The sequence below is a fragment of the Sus scrofa genome, chromosome 3 (assembly GCF_054392235.1).
Source record: "Sus scrofa isolate SSC_HxYL_T2T_F1_AM1 chromosome 3, Sscrofa_HxYL_maternal_Yorkshire_Landrace_v2.0, whole genome shotgun sequence".
Lineage (NCBI taxonomy): Eukaryota > Metazoa > Chordata > Mammalia > Artiodactyla > Suidae > Sus > Sus scrofa.
The window spans coordinates 91,644,591-91,671,486 of record NC_139385.1 but is presented as its reverse complement, the minus strand read 5'-3'; the positions used below and the strand labels follow the sequence as shown (position 1 = coordinate 91,671,486).

The following is a 26,896-nucleotide window of genomic DNA, read 5'->3' as shown; positions in this document are numbered from 1 at the left end:
GGAGTCCAGAAATGCTGGCACATCCAGAAGCTGGAAAAGGCAAGAGAATGGGTTCTCTCCTAGAGCCTCCAAAAAAGGAGCTCAGCCCTGGGGACACCTTTTTTTGGGTGTTTTAAGGGCCACACCCATGGCATATGGAATTTCCCAGGCTAGGGGTCGAATCAGAGCCTCAACTATCAGATCCTTAACCCACTGAGCGAGGCCAGGGATTGAACCTGCCTCCTCATGGATACTAGTTGGGTTAGTTTCCCCTGAGCTACAGTGGGAACTTCCCTGTGGGCACCTTAATTTTGCCCCAGTGAGAGCCATTCTGACTTCTAACATCCAGAAGTATAGATGATAAACGTGTTGTTTTAATTGGCAAGGGTTTGTGGTGCCTGGTTTGTAACCAACAGCAATAAGAAATGAATACAACAGATTTCTTTTTTAGTCAGAAAAAAAAAGATGATGATAATAAAAGTCTATTTATTTATTTTTGGCTGCACCTGCGGCAGTGCAATTTCCTAGCATAGGGATCGAACCTGTGCCAAAGCAGTAACCTGAGCTACTGCAGTGACAATGCTGGCTCTTTAACCTGCTCTGCCACAAGGGAATTCTATAGAAGCCATTTTACAGAAAGGATTAGAAATCACTCCTTGTATTTCAACCCAACAGCCATCTGAGGAGGAGGTGCTAGGGGGTCCTGGCACAGTCTTCCTCCTACAAAAAATCATGCGGCTCCCATAGGAACAGCTGGCTGTTGTTTTGTTACTAATAGAAAATAAGACTGCAAGGGATAACTGAATAACCCAAAGGGCCAGCAGCTGGGAATTGCTCTGCAGCAGAGCACAACGAATTGCACCAAATGGGGCAACAGTGATGAGTATTATGGGTCCAGAAGACTGAGAACCAGGCAGCTGCTGCTTTTGAGAACTCTGGGACTAGGAAAGGAAACCAAGCTTGAAAGGAAACCCTTCTCCAGTGAGTGGAAACCACCAGGTTGTTCTGCTGGTTTGTGCTGGCAAATTCCATTCTGGAAGGATGGGCCATGATGGGCACAGCCATGGGGAGGTTTTCCAGCCCCACCCAGGGGCACGGAGCTGAGGGTGTTTGCAGTCTTGCCCATGCTGGACTGTTGAGTGAAGCGGCATGCTCACACTGAACAGCTGAAAAGGGTTCTCCCTTAAATAAAATCTTTTCCTATTTGCTTTGAAGGAAATGCCAGACCCTTAGCAAAGGCTGCAGTGAATAAGGCATCGTAAATGGAAGCAGCACTTTCTTTTTCTTTAGGTCCCAAACCACGTCCCCTTCTGGAGGTGGGTGCTAAGCTGAGCCCACACGCTCCATGGGACATCCCTCTGCTGTCTGGCTCTCAGCCCTGGGCATGAGACAGGGCTCTTTCTCAGTGGGGTCCCCTCTGGAGGCAGCGTCAGTTAGCGCAAGTGCTAGATGCTAAATATTAATAATCCAGTGAAATGATAGGGCTTCATTTTATTTGCTCAAGCCATACCTGCCTCAAATTCCAGAAAGTGACGCCTTTTCCTAGTATTTCAGAATGTAATGAACAAGTGGTTTTTTTTTTTTTTCTTTCTTTTTTTAAGGCCACACCTGTGGCATATGGATGTTCCCAGGCTAGGGGTCAAATCAGAGCTATAGCTGCCAGCCACAGCCACAGCCACTCGGGATCTGAGCCGTGTCTTCGACCTACACCACAGCTCGTAGCAATGCCAGATCCTTAACCCACTGAGTAGAGCTAGGGATCGAACCCGCAATCTAATGGTTCCTAGTTGGATTCGTTTCTGCTGCACCATGATGGGTCCTCCAACAAGTGGTTTATTTTTTTCATGTTGTTCACTATTTCATATACATGTTTAAAAACCTTACTATATCACACGGGCAAAACGATACGTATTACATACATATAACCATGCTCGAGTACCCCCCATGGCTTAGGAAACTTACCAGTACCTTTGAAGTCCCTGCGGTCTCCTCTCTCACGAGGAAGCCCAGAGGATCACCGTCTTGAATTTCAGTGCCTAGGCTTCTTGTTTTCCTTTACAGTGTTACCACCTTTGTGTGCACTCCTGTACAATATGCTATTTGCTTTTGCTAGCTTTAGAAAAGCCATATAAATGGAATCTGTATTCTTCCTCCGTGACCCTTTCTTTTCACTCAGTATGATGTGTCTGACACCCAGCCTTGCTGTTGGGTCACCTTATGTCTCACTCCGGCCCCTCCTCAGCCTTCATCTTTCCCGTGATCTTGTGGGTCTTCAGGTTATTTTTGTCCAACAGCCCTGCTGGAGACTGCCTTTCCTTCTCATCCCCTGCCCCTTGCCGCCTCCTTTGCATGTTTCTCTATCATCTCCTGCAAGTGCAGAGTCCACCCCTCACCACCCCGACCCATGTGCATGCACCTGCACCTGCACCACTCACAGGGTCTTTGGAGACAAGTACACAGCCATGACACTCACATGGAGTGGGTTTAATGATTGTGACTCTTGTCAAAATCTGGATCCTAGGCCAGAAATGAGTTTTTTTTTTCTTTCTTTTTTTTCCTGCCTTAGGAAAGTGAAGCATGTTGCTTTTATTGCTCTTGGACTAGGCAGGCAAGGTTTTGCAAACTACCCCGGGGGTGGGGGAGGAGGGCTTGTTAATGGGAAATATTTCTGGACCCCATTCCCCAGAGGTTCAGAACCCGATTGTCTGCAGTGGGGCCCAGGCTCCTGCTTATGAGCAAATCTGCCTCTCTCTTCCGAGCAATTCTGAAGCAGGCTATATTTGGCCACTCTTTTGGCAAATGCTAGCCACTGTGCCAGCCAGAATCAGGGGTGCTCGACTGGAAATACTGTCAAACTTCAAGCATTTCTTTCAGCAGAATGTTAAATGAAGGCCTGTCCCCTAAGCTTCTCTCACTGGGCCAGAGTAGAAATAAATCTTCCCTGAGGTTTGACATTCTGGCAAGGACCTTTCCCTGGGAGGGAAAGTTGGGCTGGAGCTGATTCTCTGAAACTTGCCCTCTGTCCAAGGTCGGGCTTTGCGGAGACGGCTGCATTTCCACAGGGAGAGCCGAAGGAGGTAGTCGGTGCTTGCTGCAGACACAGGGGCTGGCTCAGCCAGCAGCCTGCGCCGGCAGTCCACAGGGCTGGGTCATGACTCGGGGAGCTGGAGTGGCAACCACAGGAGGAAGAGTCTAGTCCCCAGGCCACCACGGAGCCAGCCTGTGTAGGCAGACCAGCTGCCGGGGCCCTTGCTCTGTCCTCGCAGGCCTTCCACTCGGCCAGGATGGGGAGACAGTCACGCTGGACATCTTGGCCCATGTGTTGCTCGTGGGCACCTGCCTACACGTCCCTTGTGGGACCAGGTCCTGGGCCAGGAGCCACACTTGGGTCACCAGTCACGTTTGTTGTGGAAGAAGCCATCTAGGGCCACTGGGGTGTGTGGCAGGAATCCCAGGAAGTGGCTTGACTGCTCTTTCCCGGATTAATGACATGGAAAACAGAGACTCTGAGCCCAGGGTGGTAGTGAGGTCCTGGGGGAGTGGATACAGAGGAATCCAGGACATGCTTGTCTCTGACGGAGCTGAGGGACAGACGGCGTTGTTCAGTTGTGGAGCCTGGCTCTGCATGGTGCTTAGGCCTGGGTGATGCACAGAAAGACCCAGGGCCCCTGGCCTCCCGGACCGCTAAGTAAATAAATGAGTGCAAGGGTGTGCGAACTGAGGGCTCTGCCAGGTCCCTGGGGAGCTCCAAGGTGGGGGTGTGATGTGCACTGACTTTAGTAGTCACTGGACGCTTCAGAGAGGGAGGCCCTTATCCTGGATCTTAAAGGCTGAGTGAGAATTGGGACGTCAGGAGACGGCGTGGCAGCCAAAGGAAATGTCCAGCACCAAGGCCTGAGATGGTTCAGCAGGCTTCAGGGGATCCTCTCACCTGAGGCACCCGGAGTCTTCAAACTCGGAAACACAGGAAGTGGGACGGTGGTTTGCCAGCGGCTGAGGTGAGGAGGGGGGTGGGGAGTTCGTGTTTCATAAGTGCAGAATTGCAGTTTTGCAAGAGGTACGGAGTCCAACAGATGGATGGTGCTGATGGATGCACAACCTTATGGATGTCCTTAATGCCATGTTGTGAAGAGTGTGCTTAAAAATGGTTAAGATGGGAATATATAGATTCCGAAGCTTGGGGGGGGCTTGGGGGGGGTATGGCACTGAGCAGGCCCTTTGGAGAGTTTGGGGAGTGTTGCCGGGCCCCGTGGGAGTGGCTTGAGATGGGCCCAGGGAAAAGCAGGCAGGTGTCCGTGAGCCAGGCCTTTCATGCCCGGGCAGGGGAGGGTTTAGCAGGGTGTGCCCCAGGTCTCTCATCTTGGGAAGATCACCTACAAGCTGTGTGGAGGGGTAGGGCTGGGATCAGGGCACCTGTTAGGAGCCTGTCCGGAAAATGACCTTGAAGTTGTGACTGACAAGTCAGACAAAGCCAAAGGGCTCACCAGCTTTCAATGGGGCAGTAAGGATGTATGGTCCTGAGAACCTGGAGAAATATGTTAAGAATGAAACTCAAAAGTTCTTCAGAGATAAGAGAAGACATTTCTACAATCCAGAGGGCCAGGGAGATGCAATGCCCCGTCCCCTGAAGCTCCCTGGCTGTAATCTGACTTGAAATCATAAGCAGTGATGACACGCATTGAAGGCAGGCAGTCTCCTTCTTTCAACCTACGGTGACCCTGCGGAGCAAGATACAGATTACCTGCAAGAATCTAGTCAGATCCTGGCCAGAATCTGGTCTGTAGATATCTGAGATGCAGTTTCTCCCTAAGTAAAGTGTTTCTAAACTTCTGTGGTGAGATTAACCTAGGGGTTTTCTGCCTTCCTCCCTTCCTCCCTCCCTTTTTCTTTTTCTCTCTTTTTTGGTGGTTTTTATGACTGAACCCGTGGCATATGGAGGTTCCCAGGGTAGGGGTCAAATTGGAGCTACAGCTGCCAGCCTACACCACAGCCACAGCAATTCGGGATCCAAGCCGCGTCTGCAACCTACACCACAGCTCTTGAAACACTGGCTCCTTAACCCACTGAGCAAGGCCAGGGATGGAACCCACAACCTCATGGTTACTAGTAGGATTTGTTTCTGTTGTGCCACAACGGGAACTCCCTATATGTTTTCTTAAAGTTCTTGGTATGATTTTGTTAAGGTAGATAGATACTTGAGGTTTGTTTAGGAACACTTGTGGGCAGTTTTTCTACATAGAAAGGATTATTCAAAAATAATGTGGGGGAGTTCCCTTCGTCTTCCACAGTGGCTGCACCGATTTACCTTCCCACCAACAGTGCACCAGAGTTCTCTTTTCTCTACATCTTCGCCATCACTTGCTATTTTTCGAACGGTAGCCATTCTGACAGGTGTGAGGTGATGTCTCATTGTGGTTTTGATTTACATTTTCCAGATCAGCATCTTTTCAGATGCCTATTAGCCATCTGTATGTCTTCTTTGGAACAATGCCGGCTCTCCCCAGTGGTTCTTGATGCGCAACCCCCCTGTGAATTACATCCCAGCTGTGGGGGGCCACCTGCCCATCACTGGATAATGCAGAACAGGTGCCTCATTAGTCAGTCACCCCTCAGGCCTGGAGTCAGTGGAGGCTTTGGCCTCAGACTCCTGCTACTTGGAAAGGGAAGGCAGCCCTGGTCAGGATGGGGCCCCTGCCCCTACAGGGCCTTTCTTCTGCTTGGTCTCCCTCTCTTGCCTGATGGCTGGAATTGAAGCTCCCCCAGGGGCCAGGCCTGGGCCACATCCACAATCAGGTCTCAGGTCCCCATATCTGGCTTGGCTCTCAGGCCGTGGGAGAAGGTGGTGGTACTTAGGGACCCTCCAGTTCCTCATTCAGGGAGAGCCAGGCCTGCCACCTTCTTGCTCTCAAGGGGCCCTGTGTTGAGGGGTGCAACCAGGAGTGGGTGGCATGTGGCTGTGTCCCTCTGGGGGATGGGCCCAGTCACACACCCTCACACTGCACCTCAGCATCTTGTTGGGAGGTCTTTGGGGCGGGGGTTGGGGGGGGGCTGGATCAGGGGGAAAGCAGAGCCTTAAGTTCCTCGGGCCATTTCTAGATGAGTAAGTGGGGAAGGTGAGGAGGCTGTCAGGGGGTGAGAAAGGCCTCCGGAGCACAAGTGCTTCCTGTTCCTACCAGCAGTCACCTCTCCTCCTGGACCTCAGGCCCCTGGACCGTAGCAAGTGATCCTTGTGAGCTCTACGCAAGTTGAGCTCCCGCTGCAGACCGCCCCTGTGCCCTTAATCATGTTTAATTCTCAAAAGAGCCCTGCAAAACAAAAACAAAAAGAAAATTTAAAAATACAGGTTCCCGGCTACCTGAGTTGCCGAGCCGCGGGGAAGGCGCTCACTTCCGCGTCAGGCCCCGCTGCGTCAGACAGACCGCTGCGCCAAGGGCCAGGCAGCCGCAGAGGGGGACTAGGACCACTGCTGTTTTGCATTTTCTGAAAGTGTTTCAAGGCAGAAGTTCAGGTGTCAGAGAGAGCAATGGAAAGTCACAAGGCAGAAGAAGAGGTGGTGGATATTCTTCGACTGAATGTGGGTGGCTGTATCTACACAGGCGGGCGTGAATGCTTGTGCCGCTTTAAGGACTCAATGCTGGCATCCATGTTCAGTGGTCGTTTTCCTCTAAAAACAGATGAATCAGGGGCTTGTTTTAGCGACCATGATGGACATCTATTTAAGTACCTTTTGGATTATCTTCACGGAGAAGTTCATATTCCCACAGAGGAGCAGACCCGCATTGCTCTGCAGGAAGAGGCTGATTGTTTTCGCATCCCTTATCCCTACAGCCTGTCAGACCACTTGGCCAATGAAATGGAGACATGTTCTTTAAGAGAGGCGGGAAATAATGTTCAGTACGTTTGGAACTATTATTCAGTAGCAGAACTAAAGAAAACGATGGATGCCTTTGATGCCTGGGAAGGAAAAGGTGTTAGCTACTGGTGGGTGCCTCACGAGCTGATGGAGTGTTGGACGCTGGGAGAGCGGCCTATACTTGGAAGCCTATGTCACATGGCCCCAATGCGAAAGAGCCGACTGACGGCCTTCAACGAAGAGGAGGAAGACAGTGTGAATGGTAAGACGGGTCCTAAGCCTGTACGATTTTTGGGTCCTTCCACCAGCGCCCAAATTAGAGTCAAGAATTCCGCTTCCGCGGCCAGGGCGTCGGTGAACGCGGTTGCGGGAGGGAAGGCAGCGCAGCGCTGTGCGCTGTGCCCCGTCGAGAGATCCATCCCTGGTGGGTACCGTGGGTGCTGAGAACGGAGCTGGGCACCCACCTCCAGCTAAGGTTCTGCTTTCCGACAAGAAGGCCATCCCGTCGCGAGTGAGCGGACTCCCCTGTGTGCCACCGGGCCTTCCCCACCCTCCTGCCCCGCGGAGAGGCTGGTGGGGCCCCCGGAGCTGCCCCCCGACACTGCCCCCCCCACCCCCCGATGCCCCCGGCGCCTTGGACCTGCGGACTGGGAACCGGCAGCGCCAGACGGATTGATGGAAACAGGGCCTCAGGACATCCCGTTTGCCCTCTGAGCTTCCAGCGCATTTAATACAAATAAGTGCCACTCTGCTCAAATTTGCACTTGAGGTGAAAATTTAAGTTTCTGTTTAGAACGAATAGTGTGAAAAGGAATGGGTTGTGTGAAGAGGAGGGAGACTGTAAGTGTCTCAGTTTCCCAGCGTTTCAACTGACTTGTCGAAGGGCAGTTGCAATTTCAGGTTTTTAAATGTGTTTGAAAATGTTTCGTTAGTATTAAGGCAACAAGACAGTCCAGCACAATCATCACTAACGAAGTCCACTGTGTTGCTGAAACAATTCTAGCTTTTAGGTACTTATTTAATGTTACTCATTGCGGCCCAGGGATTGAGAGGGGATTGGGGATTGGGCTTAGACCTTCCTGTCTGGCGACACGGAGGCGGTGTTGGTAGTGCTTCCCTGTGCTTTGTCACAGACTCAGGAGATTGGAGAGACCACGTAGGTCAAGGTGAACTCCACCAGGGTCACTCTCAGTCTCAAAAGGTAGCGTGAAAAGATAGGAAAAGCAAGACAATAATTTGAGATCACATTTTGACTCTCAATCGAACCGTTTTTCTCTCCTAGATTGGCTTTTCCTATACTTTTATGTTAGCAGATTTATTTATACATCACAGGAAAATTTCTTGGGATAAGAACAATATAACGTGTCTTTGGAATGAACTGCTAAAATATTTTGAGTTCGAATAGTGAATTTTGAAAATACTTTGAAAAAGAAGTTAAAAGTTAAACTTTTAAACTAAAGTTAATGTTTGTTTTTCAGAAATAACCATTAAAGAGTTATTCTGATTATACAGTATGATTTTTTATGCATAAAATTTCCACATAACTTGAATTTAATATTTTTAAACAGAATAGATAAATTAATCTATTTTTTCACACCTGTTCATTTGTATGTGTTTACACGTACAGGTTATGTTTTATAATTGGATCACATATTTCTACCTTCAGCGAGCAGCATGCCTGCAGTGTATTAAAAATAAGTTCATAAAGCAGGGTAGTTTTTACTCAGTGCTTACCATTGTACTTGCATTGGTTTGAAAGAGTATAAATATACTCAAGACATTACTTTTCACAAAATACAGTAAAACCTTTCCATAAAAAGTGAAAAAAAATAAAAAAGGAAGTTCCCTTGTGGCACAGTGGGGGGAGGATGCGGGGTTCTCACTGCAGTGGCTCAGGTTGCTGCTGTGGCGTGGGTTCAATCCCTGGCCCAGGAACTTTTGTATGCAGCCAAACAAACACAATTCAAAAGAGCCCTGCAGGAGGAAAGAACAACCTTCTTCTTCAAACCTTTCTGCCACCCCATCAATGTCCCCAGAGCCCTGGCATGGTTACGGCTGTAGGAGATATAGCCCTCTAAGGCTGGGCTACGGACCCCAGGACCCCTGTCATGTATGAGGGAGGAGAGGCCAACATCTCAGGCAGGGAGACAATAGTGACTCAGGTGGAAGGGCTCTTGAAGTGATGGATGACACAAGTCAGGTATGTTTGCAGAGTGGTAAAATCGACTTTGTCATCAACAGTTTGAGCCTTTGAGGAAATGAGCGAGGTGGTCATCAAGTCATGACGCCTAAAACTGGGGCTAATTCTTTCACTCTTATGTTTTTTATCTCTAGCTTTACTCCCAAACTCTAGCAAATCAACGGGAAATGAGATCAGAGACAGTGGTGGGGCCAAGTCTGCTGCAAGCAGCTGAAGCTGGTCGACCCTTTCTGAGGGCGCTCCCACCAGCCTCTACACAGGTACCAAACACTGACATTAGAATTAGGACAAGGCCGGGCCGGGGGTGGGGGGTCAGGTGGGGGTAGGGAATGGGCTCAGGGGGGAGGGGAGGTTCCTGTTGCAGCTCAGCAGTAATGAACCTAACTAGTATCCATGAGGATTTGGGCTCAATCCCTGGCCCCTCTCAGTGGGTTAAGTATCTGGTATTGCTGTGATGCGGCTTGGATCCCAAGTTGCTGTGTCTGTGATGTGCTGTGCCTGGGAACTTCCATATGCTGCAGGTACCGCCCTTAAAAAAACAAAAAAAAGTTAGGATGGGGGTGTGGCTTGTAGCCGTCTTGGGAACTCAAAACTGACATCATTTTGTGCAGCAATAAAATCCTGAGGTCGGGCCTGGGGAGAAGCCCATTGGCCTGGTATTTGATCTCGACTTAAGTGTTCCTGTCCCTGTACAGAGTCCTTTCTCAGAGCTGAGCAACATGGGACTGCTAAGTACCAGGACCATCCGAAGAACCAAAATGAGTGATCCAAGTAAGAGAACTGGCCGTGTCTATGTGGACATTCCTGAGTGAGGAGCAAACACAGCAAATTTTCTCAATTTTGGTGAACATGCAAATTACCTTAGAAACTTAAAAAATACCAAGCCCTGGATGTCATCTCCGGAGATTCGACTTAACTGGTTTTGAGTGGGGCCAGGTGAGTCCAATATGCAGCCATTGGCCCTGAGAGTTACATAACCCTCTGGCTGCTACTTGGCATCTCTGTGGGAGGCTGAACCACATCTGTGCGGCTTCTGGTACATGCTGTGTCTTTGATGTCTGTTGTGTCGGCCCCAGGAGAAAGGACAAAGGAGAATGCTACTCTTGGTGTGTTTCTGGGTGGGGTATTTCAGGCAGGCCTAGATTTCGAAGCTTCGGGGTGAAGGATGAATTTCTGCTGTCATTTCCTTCTGTCTCCAGCTCCATCAGGGTCTTTATGACCCAGGATAAGGTTATTATGGGCTGACCCTCACTAGTTAGTCCTGCATGCCTCTCAGTGGGTGGTGAGTATCTGGGGCTTGGGGTCATCTGGGGGTAGGGGGACATGGCAGCAGGTTGTGTGGAATCTTGTTCCTGCCATGGTTCTGAGCCCTCAGAGTGGGTATTCACAACTTGGACTTGCTCTTCTGCTTCTGGTCTGAGAGGAGGTGAGACCAGCATGAAGAGTGATAAAAAAAACTAGTGACCAGAAAGATGACTAGTGACTAAACCATGAGAGCAGTCCCAGAGGTGTGAAGAAGAGGGAGGGGGATGGTGGGCCCATGCAGTCATGGAAGGCTCCACGGAGGAGGTGAGACTTGAGTTCAGAAGAAATTTTTTTTTCTTTTTGCCTTTTCTAGGGCCGCACCCACAGCATATGGAGGTTCCCAGGCTAGGCGTCGAATCAGAGCTGTAGCCGCCGGCCTACACCAGAGCCACAGCAACACAGGATCCGAGCCACATCTGCGATCTACACTACAGCTCACGGCAACGCTGAATCCTTAACCTACTGAGCAAGGGCAGGGATCGAACCCACAACCTCATGGTTCCTAGTCGGATTCGTTAACCACTGAGCCACGGCAGGAACTCCAGAACTTTTTTTTTTTTTAGGCAGCACCTGCAGCATATGGACGAACTTAGCTAAGATGACCCGGGGAGCGTATCCTCAGCAAAGGTGAGTGAAGATGTTGAAAGAGGAGATGACAAAATTCTGAAGAAAGATCTGCTATGAGGATCCTTTGAGTGTAAGGAGGGCAAGCATGTTGGCTTTCTTCAAATCAGTCTCACCTGAGGATTCTCTGGGCCGCAATGAGAGTTTTTTTTTTTTTTTTTTCCTTTTCTAGGGCCACTCCCATGGCATATGGAGGTTCCCAGGCAAGGGGTCTAATTGGAGCTATAGCCGCCGGCTTACACCAGAGCCACAGCGACATGGGATCCGAGCCGCATCTGCAGCCTACACCATAGCTCACGGCAACAACGGATCCTTAACCCACTGAGCAAGGGCAGGGATCGAACCCGAAACCTCACGGTTCCTAGTCGGATTCATTAACCACTGAGCCACGACAGGAACTCTGAGAATTTCATTTTTTAAATAGTTCTCCATGTGAAGGTCCCAGACCAGACTCATTAGCATCACCTGAGAACTTGTTAGACATGCAAACTCTTAGGCGCCAACGCACTGGATCAGACTCTGGAGGCGGGGTCCACTAATCTCTATCTTTCCAAACCCTTCACTCCTTTGAAGGCTGAAATCCTCCTCTGCACCCTTAGCTGCTAGGTAGACTCTGGTTATGACTGTCAGAGACAAGAGACATATTTATTCTGGGATATGTCACTGCTCTCCCACTGGCCTATGGTCATATGATTACTGACCTTTTGTCCTGTGCCAGTGACACGTGTGGAACAATTGACAGACTCTTATCACCTACTTGGCCGCATTTAATGAATGGTGGCCATTGGCTAGGCACTATCCTGTTCTAAGCCTGGGAATGTGGCAATGCACAAACCAAAGTGGGTTCTTTCACACAGCTTATGTTCTGGTTGGGGGATGACCCAGTCATGCACATAAAATTATCTAGAGGTTCTAGGTTTGGGAAAGAAAAATATAAACGATGGATAGAGAGGAGTCTTTTTTGGATGGTGGTTAGAGAAGGTATATCTGAGTTGATATTTGAACCAAAACCTGGTTGAAATGAGGGAGAAAAACCACATGAACTTGAGGGAGGGCTTGTGTCCCTGAGGTGAGGGCTCTTTGGCTGACTTGCTTTGGATAATTCTTGCTGCTCCTTGCAGACACCCCAACTTGTGCATCTTTTTTTTTTTTTTTTTTTTTTTTTAGGGCCGCACTCGCAGCATATGGAAGTTCCAGGCTAGGGGTCAAATCAGAGCTGTAGCCACTGGCCCATAGCAATGCCAGATCCAAGCCGCATCTGTGCCCTACACCACAGCTCACGGCAACACTGAATCCTTAAATTGGCAAGGCCAGGGATCGAACCCACATCCTCATGGATACTAGTTGGGTTCATTACCAATGAGCCACAGTGGCAACTCCAATCCATTCCTTTGTTGTTCATGTCATTTTTGTGAGTCAAAAATTTAGTCAGGTCTCAGTTGAGTGATTCTCCCACTCCACATGGGATTGACTGGAGTTTCTGGGTGCTATTTCGCTGATTTGGGCTGGTCTGGAGGATCCAAGATGGCTTTGCCTGTATGTGTTCATAATACAAATGCTGGTGAGGACACCTGGAAGGCTGGAAACAGATGTGTCCCTCTTTATGCAGCTTTGAGAACACTTTAGTCAGGTTTCTACAAGGTGGCTGGCTTTTCCTGGAACAACTTTCCAAGACGCCAAGGTGGAAACTGAATGGTCTTGATGGAGCCTCAGGTGTCATGCAGTGTGACTTCCACTGTGGCCTATTTTTTTTTTTTTTTTTTTTTTTTGCTTTTTAGGGCTGCAGCACCCTCAGCATATGGAGGTTCCCAGGCTAGGGGTCTAATTGGAGCTGTAGCCGCTGGCCTACACCACAGCCACAGCAATGCAGGATCCGAGCCAGGTCTGTGACCTACACCACATTTCACGGCAATGCCAGATCCTTAACCCACTGAGCAAGGCCAGGGATTGAACCTGCATCCCCATGGATACCAGTCAGATTCGTTAACCACCAAGCCATGACGGGAACTCCCTGCTGTGGCCTATTGACCAAGCCAGTTGCTGAAGCCAGAACTTGTTTTTCATGTGTTTGAGAAAACTTGCAGCCATCTCCTCCTCAGGTGTTTAACTTCATTTTCACTCATTTCTTCTGGGACTCCAATAGCAGAGCTAAGACTTTCTTACTAAAGCCTCCAAATCTCTTAACTTCTTTCATATTTTCATCTCCTTGTCTCTGTACTGCATTCATGGGGGATTTATTTGGTTTATGAATTTGTTTCCTGACATTTAGTATAAATTTTCAAATATCTGACCTAGTTAAAAGACTGTTGCAATAATATCTCTATGCCTACTACCTATATTCTACTCTTGACATTTGATCCCTTTTTATTATGTTTGTCTGTCCATCTGCACTTTACTCAAAATGCATAGGTGCCATGGAGTTTTGTTTCAGTTCTTCATTTCTAGAAGTTTACTTTTCTAATCTGCCCCTTTCTTCTTAATAGGGTCTTTTTGCTTTGATTACATTATTTCTTTAACCATTTTTCCACATAACTATGTTTATCTGACAATTCCAACAATTCTCTGGGTATCAGTTGGTTTTTATGGTCTTTTGCAAAAACTTCTTGATCTTAATGCTGCATTGTCTAACATGGTAACTGCTATCCACATGCGGCTACTTAAATTAAAATTCCTTAAAACATGAAGTTCGAAACTTAGTTCTTCAGTCCCACGAGCCACATGTTTTCACAGCCACACATGTGGCTACTTTGCTGGGCAGGAAAGGTGATAGAATATCTCCATCATTTACATAAAGGAATGGGTTGGCTGTATTCAAACAAAAGTTTATTTACAAAAGTTTATTTACTACAGGCTGTAGTTTGTGGACCCCTGCTCTAGGCTTAAACTGGGCCTGCTTTCCTTCAAAGAGGACAACAGGTTGTTTACATCTGAGATTTTGTTTTGTTTTTTGTTTATGGCTGCACCCATGGCATATGGAAGTTCCCAGGCTAGGGATCAAATCTGCTCCTCTGCAGTGACCTGAGCCACTTCAGTCAGATTCTGGTTTTTGTTTTTGTTTTCTGCTTTTTAGGGCCACACCCACGGCAGATAGAGATTCCCAGGCTAGGGGTTGAATCAGAGTTACAGCTGCCGGTCCACACCATAGCCACAACAATGTTAGATCTGAGCTGCATCTGTAACCTACACCTCAGCTCATGGCAATGCTGGATCCTTAACCCACTGAGTGAGGCCAGGGATAGAACCTGTGTCCTCATGGATGCTAGTCACATTAGTTTCCGATGAGCCACGACAGGAACCCCTGCAGTCAGATTCTTAACCCACTGCTCCACAGCGGGAACTCCTATCCAAGGGTTTTTGGTGGTCATGAAGATTGCTGAGGGCCAGGACAAGGTCAACTTCAGGGAGTCTCCCTTTGACCTCCAGATCCACTGCTGTGCGTTCTGAGGCCAGTACTTTGTCTTTGCTGAACCCAGGAGAGACTCCCCCTTGAGTGGGGTAGCAAATAGCTCTGCTCTGTCGGCAGCTGGAAACCATCTCAGACTCAAGTGTTACCCACGTGGGTCTGGGAAGCAGAGGGCAGAGGCTGAGGGGTCCGTGGGGCTAGAGGGCATCTGGACCCCTTCCCCCACCTCTGCCCGCCGCTGCCACTTGATAAGGAAGAAGATCCTTTGTTCCTGGATGAAAACTTAATAGTCCCCAGGATGCAGCTAAGCAAGACATGGGGTGGAGAAAGGAGTCTAACCAAAGCTCGCTAACCTGCTTGTTACTACTTTCTGGAACCCCAAATGGAAGACTAAACCCATGTTAGGTGGCCTGGTGAGTCGTCAGCTGCCAGCCCCTTCAGCACTGCCCTCTAAATCCTCTGTTCTTTCCAAGCAAGGAGCAGAGAGATTTGGGGTCCACGGCAAGGAGCAGAGAGATTTGGGGTCCACGGCTGCCCTTGAAGAGGAAGATAGGAAATGGCTCAGATGTGGGGAAGGGTGTCCTCAGGAGACATCTGACCCCTGGGGGAGCCCCTGGATTTGCAAAGTGCTCAGGAAGTCAGGACTGAGCACCAAAACTGTCCACTGGCCTGCTGAGTGGGGCCACGGCTAGTCCCTCAGCAGGTATTGCTGGAGACTGTACCCCTGTCCCAACACTGGAGCTCCACGGAGGCCAAGCGGCCCAAATCCACAGGCTCCCTCCCCCTGCCGGGGTGAAGAACTGATCCTTAATGGCCTTTCCCTCTCAACCTGATGTATGGACAGCAGCTTGTGGGGAGGACTGGCCCCAAGGTGCTGGCATCCTCTGCCCGTGAACGTGGGAGGGCCACCCAAGGACGGATGTCTTGAGCTGTGGGTGGACTGAGTGCTGTGCAGTGAGGTATGTCTATGAGAACTAGGCCTGAGGTTTGTCTTGCCCTTCCCTTTGACAAAACTTAGCTGTCCCTGGGTTCCCTAGTGGCTCAGTAGGTTAAAGTTCCAACATTGTCACTGCTATGCCTTGGGTCACTGCTGTGGCACAGGTTTGATCCCTGGCCTGGATATTTCCTTCATGCTGTGAGCACAGAAAAGAAAAAAAAATCAACTTACCTGTCCCATGTACCTCCCTAAGTCTAACTTACTAGATCACCTGCCTTCTGTCAGTGGTTGTAACTCTTTACCTCTCTGCCTCCTTTTCACCTTCTAGTCTCAGATCAGATGCCACCAGCATTTACTGTCATATTACCCTGTTCAGTTCTATCAGAACACTTACTGCTAGCAGCAGTTTGCTTTTTTTTTGTTTTTTTTTTTTTTTGCTTTTTTAGGACCACACCCTCGGTATATGAAGATTCCCAGGCTAGGGGTCTAATTGCAGCTACAGCTGCTGGCCTAAACCACAGCCACAGCAATGTAGGACCTGAGCCACGTGCATGATCTACACCACAGCTCACAGATCCTTAACCCACTGATTGAGGCCAGGGATCAAACTCACAATCTCATGGTTCCTAGTCAGATTTGTTTCTGCAGCGCCATGATGGGAACTCCATTTTATTTTATTTTATTTTTTTTAGTGGCAGTTTTCTTGTGTACTGTCTGTCTCACTGGAATGCGAGTGTCACGAGGGCATGCCCCTGACTTGTTCACTTGTGTATCCCCAGGGCCTGGCAAGTTCTTGACATATAACTTATAAGTAGTAGATGAATGCTGTCTTTCTCTGGAATATCTTTTTAGGAACGTCAGGAAATACAATAGTAAACTCAATTGAATACTAGCTAATGCTTTTATTTCCACCTTATTTATTTATGTGTTTATTGCTTTTTTTAGGGCCATGCCCTTGGCATATGGAGGTTCCCAGGCTAGGGGTCGAGTTAGAGCTACAGCTGCCGGCTTACACCACAGCCACAGCAATGCCAGATCTGAGCCGTGTCTGTGACCTACACCACAGCTCACAGCAACACCAGATCCTTAACCCACTGAGCAAAGCCAGGGATCAAACCCATAACCTCATGGTTCCTAGTTGGATTTGTTTCCCCTGTGCCATGATGAGAACTCCAATTTCCACTTTATTTTTTAAAATTAAAAAAATTTTCATTAAGGTAGTTGATTCACAGTGTTGTGCCAATTTCTGCCGTACAGCATAGAGACCCAGTCATGTATATATGTATATATGTACATACACATTCTTTTTCTCATACTATCTTCCATCATATTCTATCCCAACAAACTGAATAGAGTTCCCTGTGCTGTACAGCAGGACCTCATTGCTTATCCATTCCAAATGTAATAGTTTGCATCTACTAACCCCGAGCTCCCAGTCCTTCCCATGCCCCCCTCCCACTCGGCAACCAAATGTCTGTGTTCTCTGTGTCTGTGAGTGTGTTTTTGCCTGCTTTTAGACTTCCTGGAATCTTAATGAGGGAGGGCTTTGAGTGAGCATTCTTAAAGGATGCTCAAGAGGCATTTTCTCAGTTCTGGGTGCCTTGTGTGTTTCTAGCAGTGGGGGGTGGGGGGTCCAATGAGTTGAATGAATACCAGTTATTCCTTCTCAAATACCTTACAGGAAAATAGGTAGTATTTATTCCGTTTTTTGACTTCCCTCTACCTATCTTTGCCAAAATATTAGGTTTTGGAATTCTGTCAGACTTAAACTTCTTTCCCCCAAAGCCCATTGTCTGAGATAGGTGGGTTATTGGGTCTGGTGGGAGCCCAGGAAGCTGATTCTACTCTACATGAGTGAATGCTGGGTGCCCCCCACCCCAATGTGAGGTGTAGGTGGAGTCTCTGCACTGAAGAGACTGCGTAGTAAATGGAAAGGAAGCTGGGCAAATGCCAAACAGCCCTGTGCCTTGGACATGCTGGAGCCACTACGTACTCTGCAGGATGTCACTTCCCCGTGACTCACAGAGCAAAAAACAAAACTGCAGCAACTTGTTAACATTAAAATAAGACAGAGCTATTCATTTCCTGTCATGACCTGTATGAGAACAGTGACTGCATACCCGTAGCTACAGGTGCTTGCCCTGGGAGGCTCTTTGTGGAATTTCCTCCCCCGGGGTAGGTTGGGCCTGGAATGAACCAGTTTCACAAGCAGAGAGCTGTTCCCAGGGAGACCTTGAACTTAACCTCCGGGCTGCACAGAATCTGTTTGTTCTTGATGAGATCTTCCTCCCTTCAGCCGCCCTTCCTCACTCTGAGCTCATGGGTCGGGTGGCCCCTGTACCTCTGAGGCTGGAAGACAGTGGCTCCCTGCGGTTGGTCCTCGCCCAGAGTCTTGCTACAGCTGCTGGAGAGAGCTGCTGTCTAAGGCCTCAGGAGGAGGTCTTCCTGCTGGTTTATCAGTAACCACGGGGCTTCTGTAATCCTAAGCATTTTCACTTCAAATGAAGTGCTTAAGCTAGATCAGAAAAAAGAGGGAAGAGGGAGTTCCGGTCGTGGTGCAGTGGAAACAAATCTGACTACAATCCATGAGGACTCAGGTTCGATTCCTGGCCCTGCTCAGTGGGTTAGGATCTGGCGTTATCGTGCGCTGTGGTGTAAGGTCGCAGACGTGGCTCGGATCCCACCTTCCTGTGGCTGTGGTGTAGGCTGACAGCTGTATCTCCGATTCGACCCCTAGCCTGGGAACTTCCATATGCCACTGAGGGTGAAAGCCAAAAAAAAAAAAAAAAAAGGAGGGAAGAAAAAGGGTTGGATAGGTGTCTGCTTTTAGGCGAAGCCAGGCAGTATGAGAAGGATCACATACTGAGGGGGAAACTCCATTCTTTTCAGGAATTTAATCATGGAGTTGTGTCAGAGTACATGAGTTACACTGTGGTAACTACCACCACCACCATCTCAGTGGCTTAAAACCAAGGAAGATGTTTTTCTCTCTCAGGCTATAGTCCATCACATTTGGGTTCTCAAGTACCCCTACTGGTGGCCTTTGCATGCCTCGCCATAGAAGAGCTCTGAGAACCTCTCTCTGCACTGGTGGTTGAATGCTGTGGCCCAGAAGTGAACTCTCTGGCTGGAAGTAGTTGCATAAATACACCCCCACACAAGAGGGTCGGGAAGTACAACCTATGGTATCTGGAGCGGGAAGAGCCAGAAACATGGAACTGCCCCAGAATCCGCCATGGGCATTGACTGAGTTAGCCTTTCAGGTTTCTGGATGGTTCACACTGTGAAGCTCTTAGGCTTTGACTCAAGATTGTTTTAATCATTTAGTGGGCTAGAAGGCCACAAAAGCTTGGCCCCATGGCCTTGTTCTCCTTCTCTGGCCTGGAGAGGTATTGCTGTTTATTTTCCCCAAAGCCTTTTATTTTATTTATTTATTTATTTAGTCTTTTTGCCATTTCTAGGGCCACTTCTGCGGCATAGGGAAGTTCCCAGGCTAGGGGTCTAATCGGAGCTGTAGTCGCCGGCCTACGCCACAGCCACAGCAATGTGAGATCCGAGCCACGTCTGCAACCTACACCACAGCTCACAGCAACGCTGGATCCTTAACCCACTGAGCAAGACCAGGGATCGAACCCTCAACCTCATGGTTCCTAGTTGGATTCGTTAACCACTGAGCCATGACGGGAACTCCAAAAGGCTTTTAATAGTCAGTCTGGAGAGGCAGCTTTGGAAGACTGAGGGTAATTGGGTTAGGAACCGAGATCTGGTACCACATGTGTGGTTATTTTAATGATATCTGGTGAACACAGACTTGGGTCACATTAATAGTAGCAGAGGATGCAGATCAAGGGAGGGGATAGTGTTTCTTTATTCAGCCGGGTTTTACGTAGCCTGACACAGTTCTGTTCTGAGCACCATACTTTGAAGGCAGATTTGACAAGCTTTGTCAAGTTGGGACTCAGGAAGTGTTATCAGGGGAGTCAGGAGTCTTAAAGCCTATCTGTCATGGTCCATGCACATGGGTCAGAAAAAGAATTTTCCAGCATATTGAGGTGAAGAGAAAGAAGAATTTATTGAGATAAGAGATACCACTAGCACAGTGGATGACTTCCTGATGATCAGGGAGAACCAACCCCAAGCGCATGTTTTTATGGTCCAGGGAGAGAGAAGAGACCTTGATTGGTTGGAAAAAGAGGGGTCTTATGATACACTTGCCAGTTGGTTGGGGGCATATAAGGCCCCTATAGGAGTCGGGTGAGGAGTGGGCCACCTACTTTTCCTAGTAGGGGGCAGGGAGGAGTGAGCCAGGTTGCTCAAGGTGGGGGAGGGGGCATTACAATGAGACATGTGGGGTAATGATAAGGGTCCGGGAATTCTTGCCTTGGCCAGAGGCCTTGAGTTCTCTCTCCTTGAAGAGGCCTTGGAGTCCCACATTATTGAAAGGGACAACTTGGCAGTTGCTGTATCTGAGGAGCTGTCAGTGTTTGCTTTCCTGGCAAGGACCTCACTTCCCTGTTTTGAGATGGATTGGACTGTATGGTGAACAGTGGACTCATTACTCTAAGTGACTAAAGAAAGCTGGATGAGGGAGTTTGACCCTCCAAACAAAGAGTGGTTGTAGGAGGCAGCGTCTCGAGTTCTTTCCAACTCTGTTACAGTAATTATCTGATTCAGTTTTTTCTCAGAAATGAAAATAAATCTTCGTTCACAGGAGAGGAAGTGAATGCCAGTTGAGACTCCACCATATAAAACGCTGATGCTCACAAATACTCCATAGCTAATCCCTCAGAAACCTCACAATTTGTGGTAGGAACTCCATCTTGCAGGTGAGGTGGCTGGGCTGAGGATGAGGGAAATCAGGCACACATACAGCCTTGTAAGGTGTTTCGGTTTAAATGTAGAGTCTGGAGCCAGACAGCTTGGGTTGGAATCTTGGTGCCGCTATTTCCTTTTTTTTTTTTTCTTCTAAGGGCCACATCTGAGGCATATGGAAGTTCCCATGCTAGGGGTCGAGTCGGAGCTACAGCTGCTGGCCTACACCACAGCCACGGCAACTTGGGATCCGAGCCACATCCGAGCTATAGCATAGCTCACGGCAATGCCGGATCTCTGACCCAATGAACGAGGCCAAGAATCAAACCCACATCCTCATGGATACTAGTCGGATTCATTTATACTGTGCCATGACAGGAACTCCTGGTGCTGCAATTTTCCAGCTGTGTGACCTTAGATAAGCCATTTAACCTCTCTGTTTTATCCTCTGTAAGATGGAAATGATAGTACCTCACAGGGTTGTGAGGATTAACCAGTTTATAGTGAGCATGACAACATCATGTGCTCACATGGCACAGAACGTGGGCTAAATAGATTCATCTATTATCAAAATCATTATCAATGTCTGAACTGTTTGAAACACTGTAGGAATTTGATTCATATATATAGGAAAACAAAATGAATTTCTCTTTCACTTTTTTCTATTACCCAGGCAGATGTAACAATACTTTCCTTTTTTCTTAGAAATGGCTATTCTAGCATTTCAGCATAATCCAGGAAATAAAATTTCATTGTCGGAAGGCACTAGATATATTTGAAACCCATTTATCCTGTTTTAAAGACCTGAATCCTCTAAACCCATCTTGGAAGCTGATAGCAGAGGAAAAGCTGTATGTTCAGACCACAAAGTATTGTCACCACGAGTTATGTCAGGAAGTCGACAAAGTCAGTCTTTCTGATCTGGATTTCAAGCTATGTGCCTTCCCAGCCTGTACAATTACACAAATTCAACATATTTTTAAAAATCTATTTTAGCATTTAGCAGATATAGTATATGTTTTAAATATACTTAATATACTTAGTATAATGACTAAATTTCTGTTTATCAAGCTTATCCTGAACAACAACATAGCCCAGGGGCCATGGTCTCAGAATCCACCCCCAAGTCTAGTGCAACTCAAACATCAGAGAGTGCGCTCTAGGTCAGCTCGGGGGTGTAAAGTCCCAAAGAGGCTTGCGAGATTGAAGCATGGGTGTATTTTGTTGATAGGGTTCCCCCTCAGGCAGGTGTCTTCGTTGAGGTAATGGTTAAGTCAGAGCACCTAAAGAGTCTTTGAGCTGGACTCTTCCAAAGTGTTAAAATCTGAGGGGAGAGAATTCAAGTCGAGGTAAGCAGAGGCTTCAACTACGTAGCTGGGTGCCCTTTTTTTTTTTTTTTTTTTTGTCTTTTTTTTGTTGTTGTTGCTGCTGTTGTTGTTGCTGCTATTTCTTGGGCCGCTCCCGCGGCATACGGAGGTTCCCAGGCTAGGGGTCGAATTGGAGCTGTAGCCACCGGCCTACGCCAGAGCCACAGCACCGCGGGATCCGAGCTGCGTCTGCAACCTACACCACAGCTCACGGCAACGCCAGATCGTTAACCCACTGAGCAAGGGCAGGGACCGAACCCGCAACCTCATGGTTCCTAGTCGGATTCGTTAATCACTGCGCCACGACAGGAACTCCATGGGTGCCCTTCTTGCTACGGTGACGAGGTCAAGAGTCTTGGTTGGAATCCCCAAACCTGCCATGTTCATTTTCTTCCTCTGCCCCCCGCCGCCACCTCCCCATGGCTTTTGGCTTTTCCCCAGGGCAGGGGGAAACATTCCTCTACATCCTGACTGGTTGGTCCACCTTCTGGCTGAGATCAGGGCACAGGACTGAGGGGAGCCAGGCATGAACACAGGGTCGGACATTTAGCTGGTTAAGCTCTAGTCCCAGATGAGTCCTTTGCAGGGTTTTGGACAAGTCCCCATTCCCAATTTGGTACTATTATTGTTCCCAATTTATTTATTTATTTATTGTCTTTTGTCTTTTTAGGACTGCACCCACGGCATATGGAGGTTTCCAGGCTAGGGGTCCACTTGGAGTTGTTGCCACCAGCCTACACCACAGCCACAGCAACGCTAGATCTGAGCTGCATCTGTGACCCACACCACAGCTCACGGCAATGCCAGATCCTTAACCCACTGAGCGAGGCCAGGAATTGAACCCATGACCTCACGGTTCCTAGTCAGATTTTTTTTCGCTGCGCCACGACGGGCTATTGTTCCCATTTTATAGAAGAGGAACCTGAGGCACCAGAGTTGCCTTCTGTTTCCATGCCATCGTGCTTGGTATGCTTACTGCTGGGATCTGCAGATCTGCAGATTGGGGTTGAGCTTTCAGTTGGATGCCTCTGGCCACAAACACCAAAGGAAACACCCTCTGAAGGATATAAAGTTCAGGTAGTGTTCTAGAACTCAGAACACAGTGTAAAATCATTTATGAGAATCTTCACTGGATTGATTTTTTTTTTTTTTCCTAGCAGCATGGCCAGGGGTCCAACCCATTACATAGCAGCAACCCAAGCTGCCATGGGGACAATGCCAGATCCTTAACCTGCTGTGCCGCATGAGAACTCCTGGACCGATTTTTCTTCAGCAAACTTTAGCTTTGGAATACTTCCATGAGAATGCTGTTCCTGACTCTGATCAAAGTAGACATGTATGGGAATCAACCTGAACATATGGTTGTTTCCCCAAGGCTCTGTCTACTGTGTCTTTGCTTTTAGAAGTTTTCTTACCAAACACTACAGTGGGCAGGGACTTGTACTGGGAAATTGAGGGAGCCTCCTCTGAGCAGGTCCCACACAGAGCAGTTGGTAATGAACTAGCTGCCATCCTTAGCCTTTTTAAGAAGTTACTTCTGGTAACAGTAATTCATTCAGTACAATTACTTCTGAAATAGTGTAAACTGCTTGGTGCTGCCGCAGGCAGATCAATAGACGTGACTGATTTCTATTTCCCATCTTGTTAACCAACTGTGTGACCTTGGTCTTTGAGTCTTAAACGTGTCCCCATGGAACAAAAGGATTGGCCAAATGTCTAAGGTTTGTCTAGATTTTTGAATGTTAGATGCTAAAATTCCAGCAAAGGTGCCATTATCACAGTCTTTTTTCATTGGACTTCTAAGGGCAGGTGGGTGATCTTGTAATGCTGTTTGCATAGGTTTTTGGTGTTTTCTCTATATTTTTATGCATAAAAAGAAGATTGCATTTGGCATAGAATAGAAGCTCAATATATTTTAATTGAATTTCTTACAGCTAGAAAACCGTGACTGACAATTTGTAATTTGTCCATGTTTTTTCTCTTCCCTGCTCTCACAAGTGTCCAGATAAGGCAGTGTTTGGGCTGTTATAACAGAATACCACAGACTGGGTGGTTTAAAAACAAAATATTGTTCATGGTTCTGGGTGTGGGGAAGTCCAAGACTCAGGTGCCCACAGATTCAGTATCTGGTGAAACCCACTTCCTGGTTCTTAGACAGCTGTCTTCTTGCTGTGTCCTGAAATGGCAGAAGCTATTGAGGGGTCTCTCTTGGGCCTCCTTATTATTATTATTATTATTTGTCTTTTTGCCTTTTCCAGGGCCGCACCCACGGCATATGGAGGTTCCCAGGCTAGGGGTTGAAATGGAGCTGTAACTTCCGGCCAACGCCAGAGCCACAGCAATGCGGGATTTGAGCCATGTCTGCAACCTACACCACAGCTCACAGCGATGCCGGATCCTTAACCCACTGAGCAAGGCCAGGGGTCGAACCCACAACCTCATGGTTCCCAGTCGGATTCGTTAACCACTGAGCCATAATGGGACTCCATTGGGCCTCCTTTTAAGGGAAGTCATCCCATTCAGGTAGACTTTACCTTCATGACCTAATCACCTACTCCAAATTCTGCCACCTAATACCATTATTTGGTGGGGGTGGGGGCGGACATAAACATTGGGTTCATGGCAGGCAGTGATGTGATGTGTTAAGTTGAAACAGGGTCTGTGAGGCAGCCGCTTTGGAAGTTTCAGAAATTTGGCCTCTGTGGATTTTGCTCTAAAGATAGTTCCTACATGGTATGCAAACTGGCTCTAATTCTTTGAATCTGTAGTGAGTTACATGGTGATAGAACACACTGTGGCATAAAATTGGCCTTTGTACTTCTCTGGATGCATGACTTCAAACTTAACAGTTTCTATCTTTTATTTTATTTTTTAAATTTAATTTTTTTTTTGCTGCACCTACAGCCTATGGAAATTCCAGGGCTAGGGATCAAATGTGAGCTGCAGCTGTGACCTACGTTATAGCTAGAGCAATGCCAGATCCTTAACCTACTGCACCACAGTGGGAACTCCCAACAATTTCTGTCTTTTAAAAAATAGACAAAGAGGAGTCCTCTTGTGGTGCAGTGGATTTGGGATCTGACATTGTCACTGCAGTAACTCTGGTCGCTTCTGTGGTGGTTTTGATACCTGGCCTAGGAACTTCTACATGCTGTAAGTGCAGCCAAAAAAAAAAAGACAAAAATTCATTTTTGATATACCTAAGATGGAAGACTTTTGATTATTAGCTCTTAGTGAATTTAAAATTTGCATCATAAAGGAATTCCGGGCATTTTCCAAAGTTAATTTTATGTGTATGCATAGTATTCTTGGGGGGGCTATGTGGCAAATTTGGCAAGTCCTTTTGTTACCAGATTCATTTAGTTCCAAGTCTGGCTTTTACTTTTGACGAAATATTAGCAGTTCATTTGTTGATTCTCTCAAAAAAAATAAGGACCTACCACGTGCAAGGAGGTATGCTAGAAATAGGGAGTATAAACCTCTGAAGGTTGAAAGCCCCTTAGCCCCTATAAGCCTGTCATTTGGTTCTCCTTTTTTTTAAAATTTTTATTTATTAATTTATTTATTGGTCTTTTTGCAGTTTCTTGGGCTGCTCCCGTGGCATATGGAGGTTCCCAGACTAGGGGTCTAATTGGAGCTGTAGCTGCCGGCCTACACCAGGGTCGCAGCAACTTGGGACCCAAGCCATGTCTGCAACCTACACCACAGCTCACAGCCACGCCAGATCCTTAACCCACTGAGCAAGGCCAGGGATCGAACCTGTAACCTCATGGTTCCTAGTCGGATTCATTAACCACTGAGCCGCCATGGGAACTCCTAGTTCTCCTTTTAAAACATGTTCCTTTGTACTTCAGGAGTGGGGACCTGAAATCCTTTAACTACCTGGACCTGCTTGTTGGAGTTGCTATGTTCACTACAGTCTTACTCATGTTGGCAGGTGGCTTTGTGTGGCTCATGAAGGGAATTGACATTAAGAAGGCAAATTTTCTGGGTCAGAATGCAGCATGGCAGGCATGCCTGCCTAGAGCACTTGCTTTTGACCTGAGGAACCTCTGCAAACATCCTTCTTCTACCCCTACCAGCCTAAGCTATGTGCCAAGGTTCCAGATGGTGTTCAAGGCAAGAAGTGTCATCAGAGCAGGTGGAGTGGAGCACTTAGAGAGGCTGGCTGCAGCCTCTGTAGAGGAGAGTGGGAGTGGAAGTCTTGTCCTCTGCTGGAGATGAAACCCAACTGTGCTGTATTGCACAGGCACCTGAGAACCTAGGCACAGCCAGGTATAGGGTGCTGGAGCAGATGCCGCCTACCAGGATGACCTGAAGAGGTGCCGGGCCATGGTGCTCCCCAAACCAGGCGTCTTAACCAGTCTTCCATCATACTCTAGGCTTTCAAATCTTTTTTTTTTTTTTTTTTTTTTTTTTTTTTTTTTTTGTCTCTTTAGGGCCGCACCCTTGGCATATGGAGGTTCCCAGGCTAGGGGTCTAATCAGCTGCAGCTGACTGCCTACCCCACAGCCACAGCCACAGCCACAGCCATTCGGGATCCAAGCCACGTCTGTGACCTACACCACAGCTCATGGCAACACTGGATCCTTAACCCACTGAGCGAGGCCAGGGATTGAACTCACAACCTCATGGTTCCTAGTTGGATTTGTTTCCACTGAGCCATGACTGGAACTCCTAGGCTTTCAAATCTTTTTAAAGAGACCCTCTTAAAATGCAAATACTCCTGGGGGTTTGAGGCTTCATCAACTTACATGGGAGTGGGGGATGGGGAGATATCCTTAACAAAAAAAAAAGCTTTACTGTGGTTATAATTTACATAACCTAAACTTAACCTGATGACCTAAACGTCACCTGTTTTAATTGCATTGTGCCACTATCACCACAATCCAACTTTAGAAACTGTCAATCACTCCAGAAAGGTCCCTCCTGGATACTTGTGGTCATTCCCCACCCCCAGTCCCAGGCAACCACTTCTCTTGGTTTGCCTCTTGACATTTCATATAAATGGAATCACATAATTTGTGGTCATTTGTGTTTGGCTTCTTTCATTTAGTGTAATGTTTTTGAGATTCCTCCATGCTGTAGCACATCTGTAATCTCGACTTTTTTATTGCTGAAATAATTTGTGTATACTGTAGTTTCATGCACTGTTGATGAACATGTGAGTTATTTCCAGGTTTTGGCTATTGTGGATAATGTCGCTATGAATATTCATATCCATGTCTTTGGATAGGAATGTTCATTTTTCTTGAGTAGATTCTTGGGACTGGAATTGCTAGGTCGTCTGGTAATTGATGTTTAATTTCTTAAGAAACTGGCAAACTATTTTCCAAAGTGGTTACACTATTTTATAACACCACCAGCAACATATGAGAATTCCAGCTTTTCCATGTTGTTGCCAAAGCTTATTATC

The 26,896-nt window shown here is 47.6% G+C and overlaps 1 protein-coding gene across 10 annotated transcripts in view; it reads left to right on the top strand.

Annotated features, from left to right (window-relative positions):
- LOC106508312 (BTB/POZ domain-containing protein KCTD18-like) overlaps positions 1–26,896 on the top strand; it is a 233,359-nt gene that overhangs the window by 112,187 nt on the left and 94,276 nt on the right. For 6 of the 10 annotated variants that reach the window (XM_085019141.1, XM_085019139.1, XM_085019142.1 and 3 more), the window contains 4 exons: positions 6,808–7,094; positions 9,167–9,292; positions 9,728–9,968; positions 10,901–10,964. In XM_085019141.1, the coding sequence (XP_084875267.1) occupies positions 6,833–7,094; positions 9,167–9,246 (342 nt within the window). In that variant the 5' untranslated portion in view covers positions 6,808–6,832 and the 3' untranslated portion in view covers positions 9,247–9,292; positions 9,728–9,968; positions 10,901–10,964. Of the gene's footprint in view, positions 1–4,536; positions 7,095–9,166; positions 9,293–9,727; positions 9,969–10,900; positions 10,965–26,896 lie in introns of those variants that run through there. The other 4 variants (XM_085019135.1, XM_085019136.1, XM_085019144.1 and 1 more) reach the window with 4 other exon arrangements.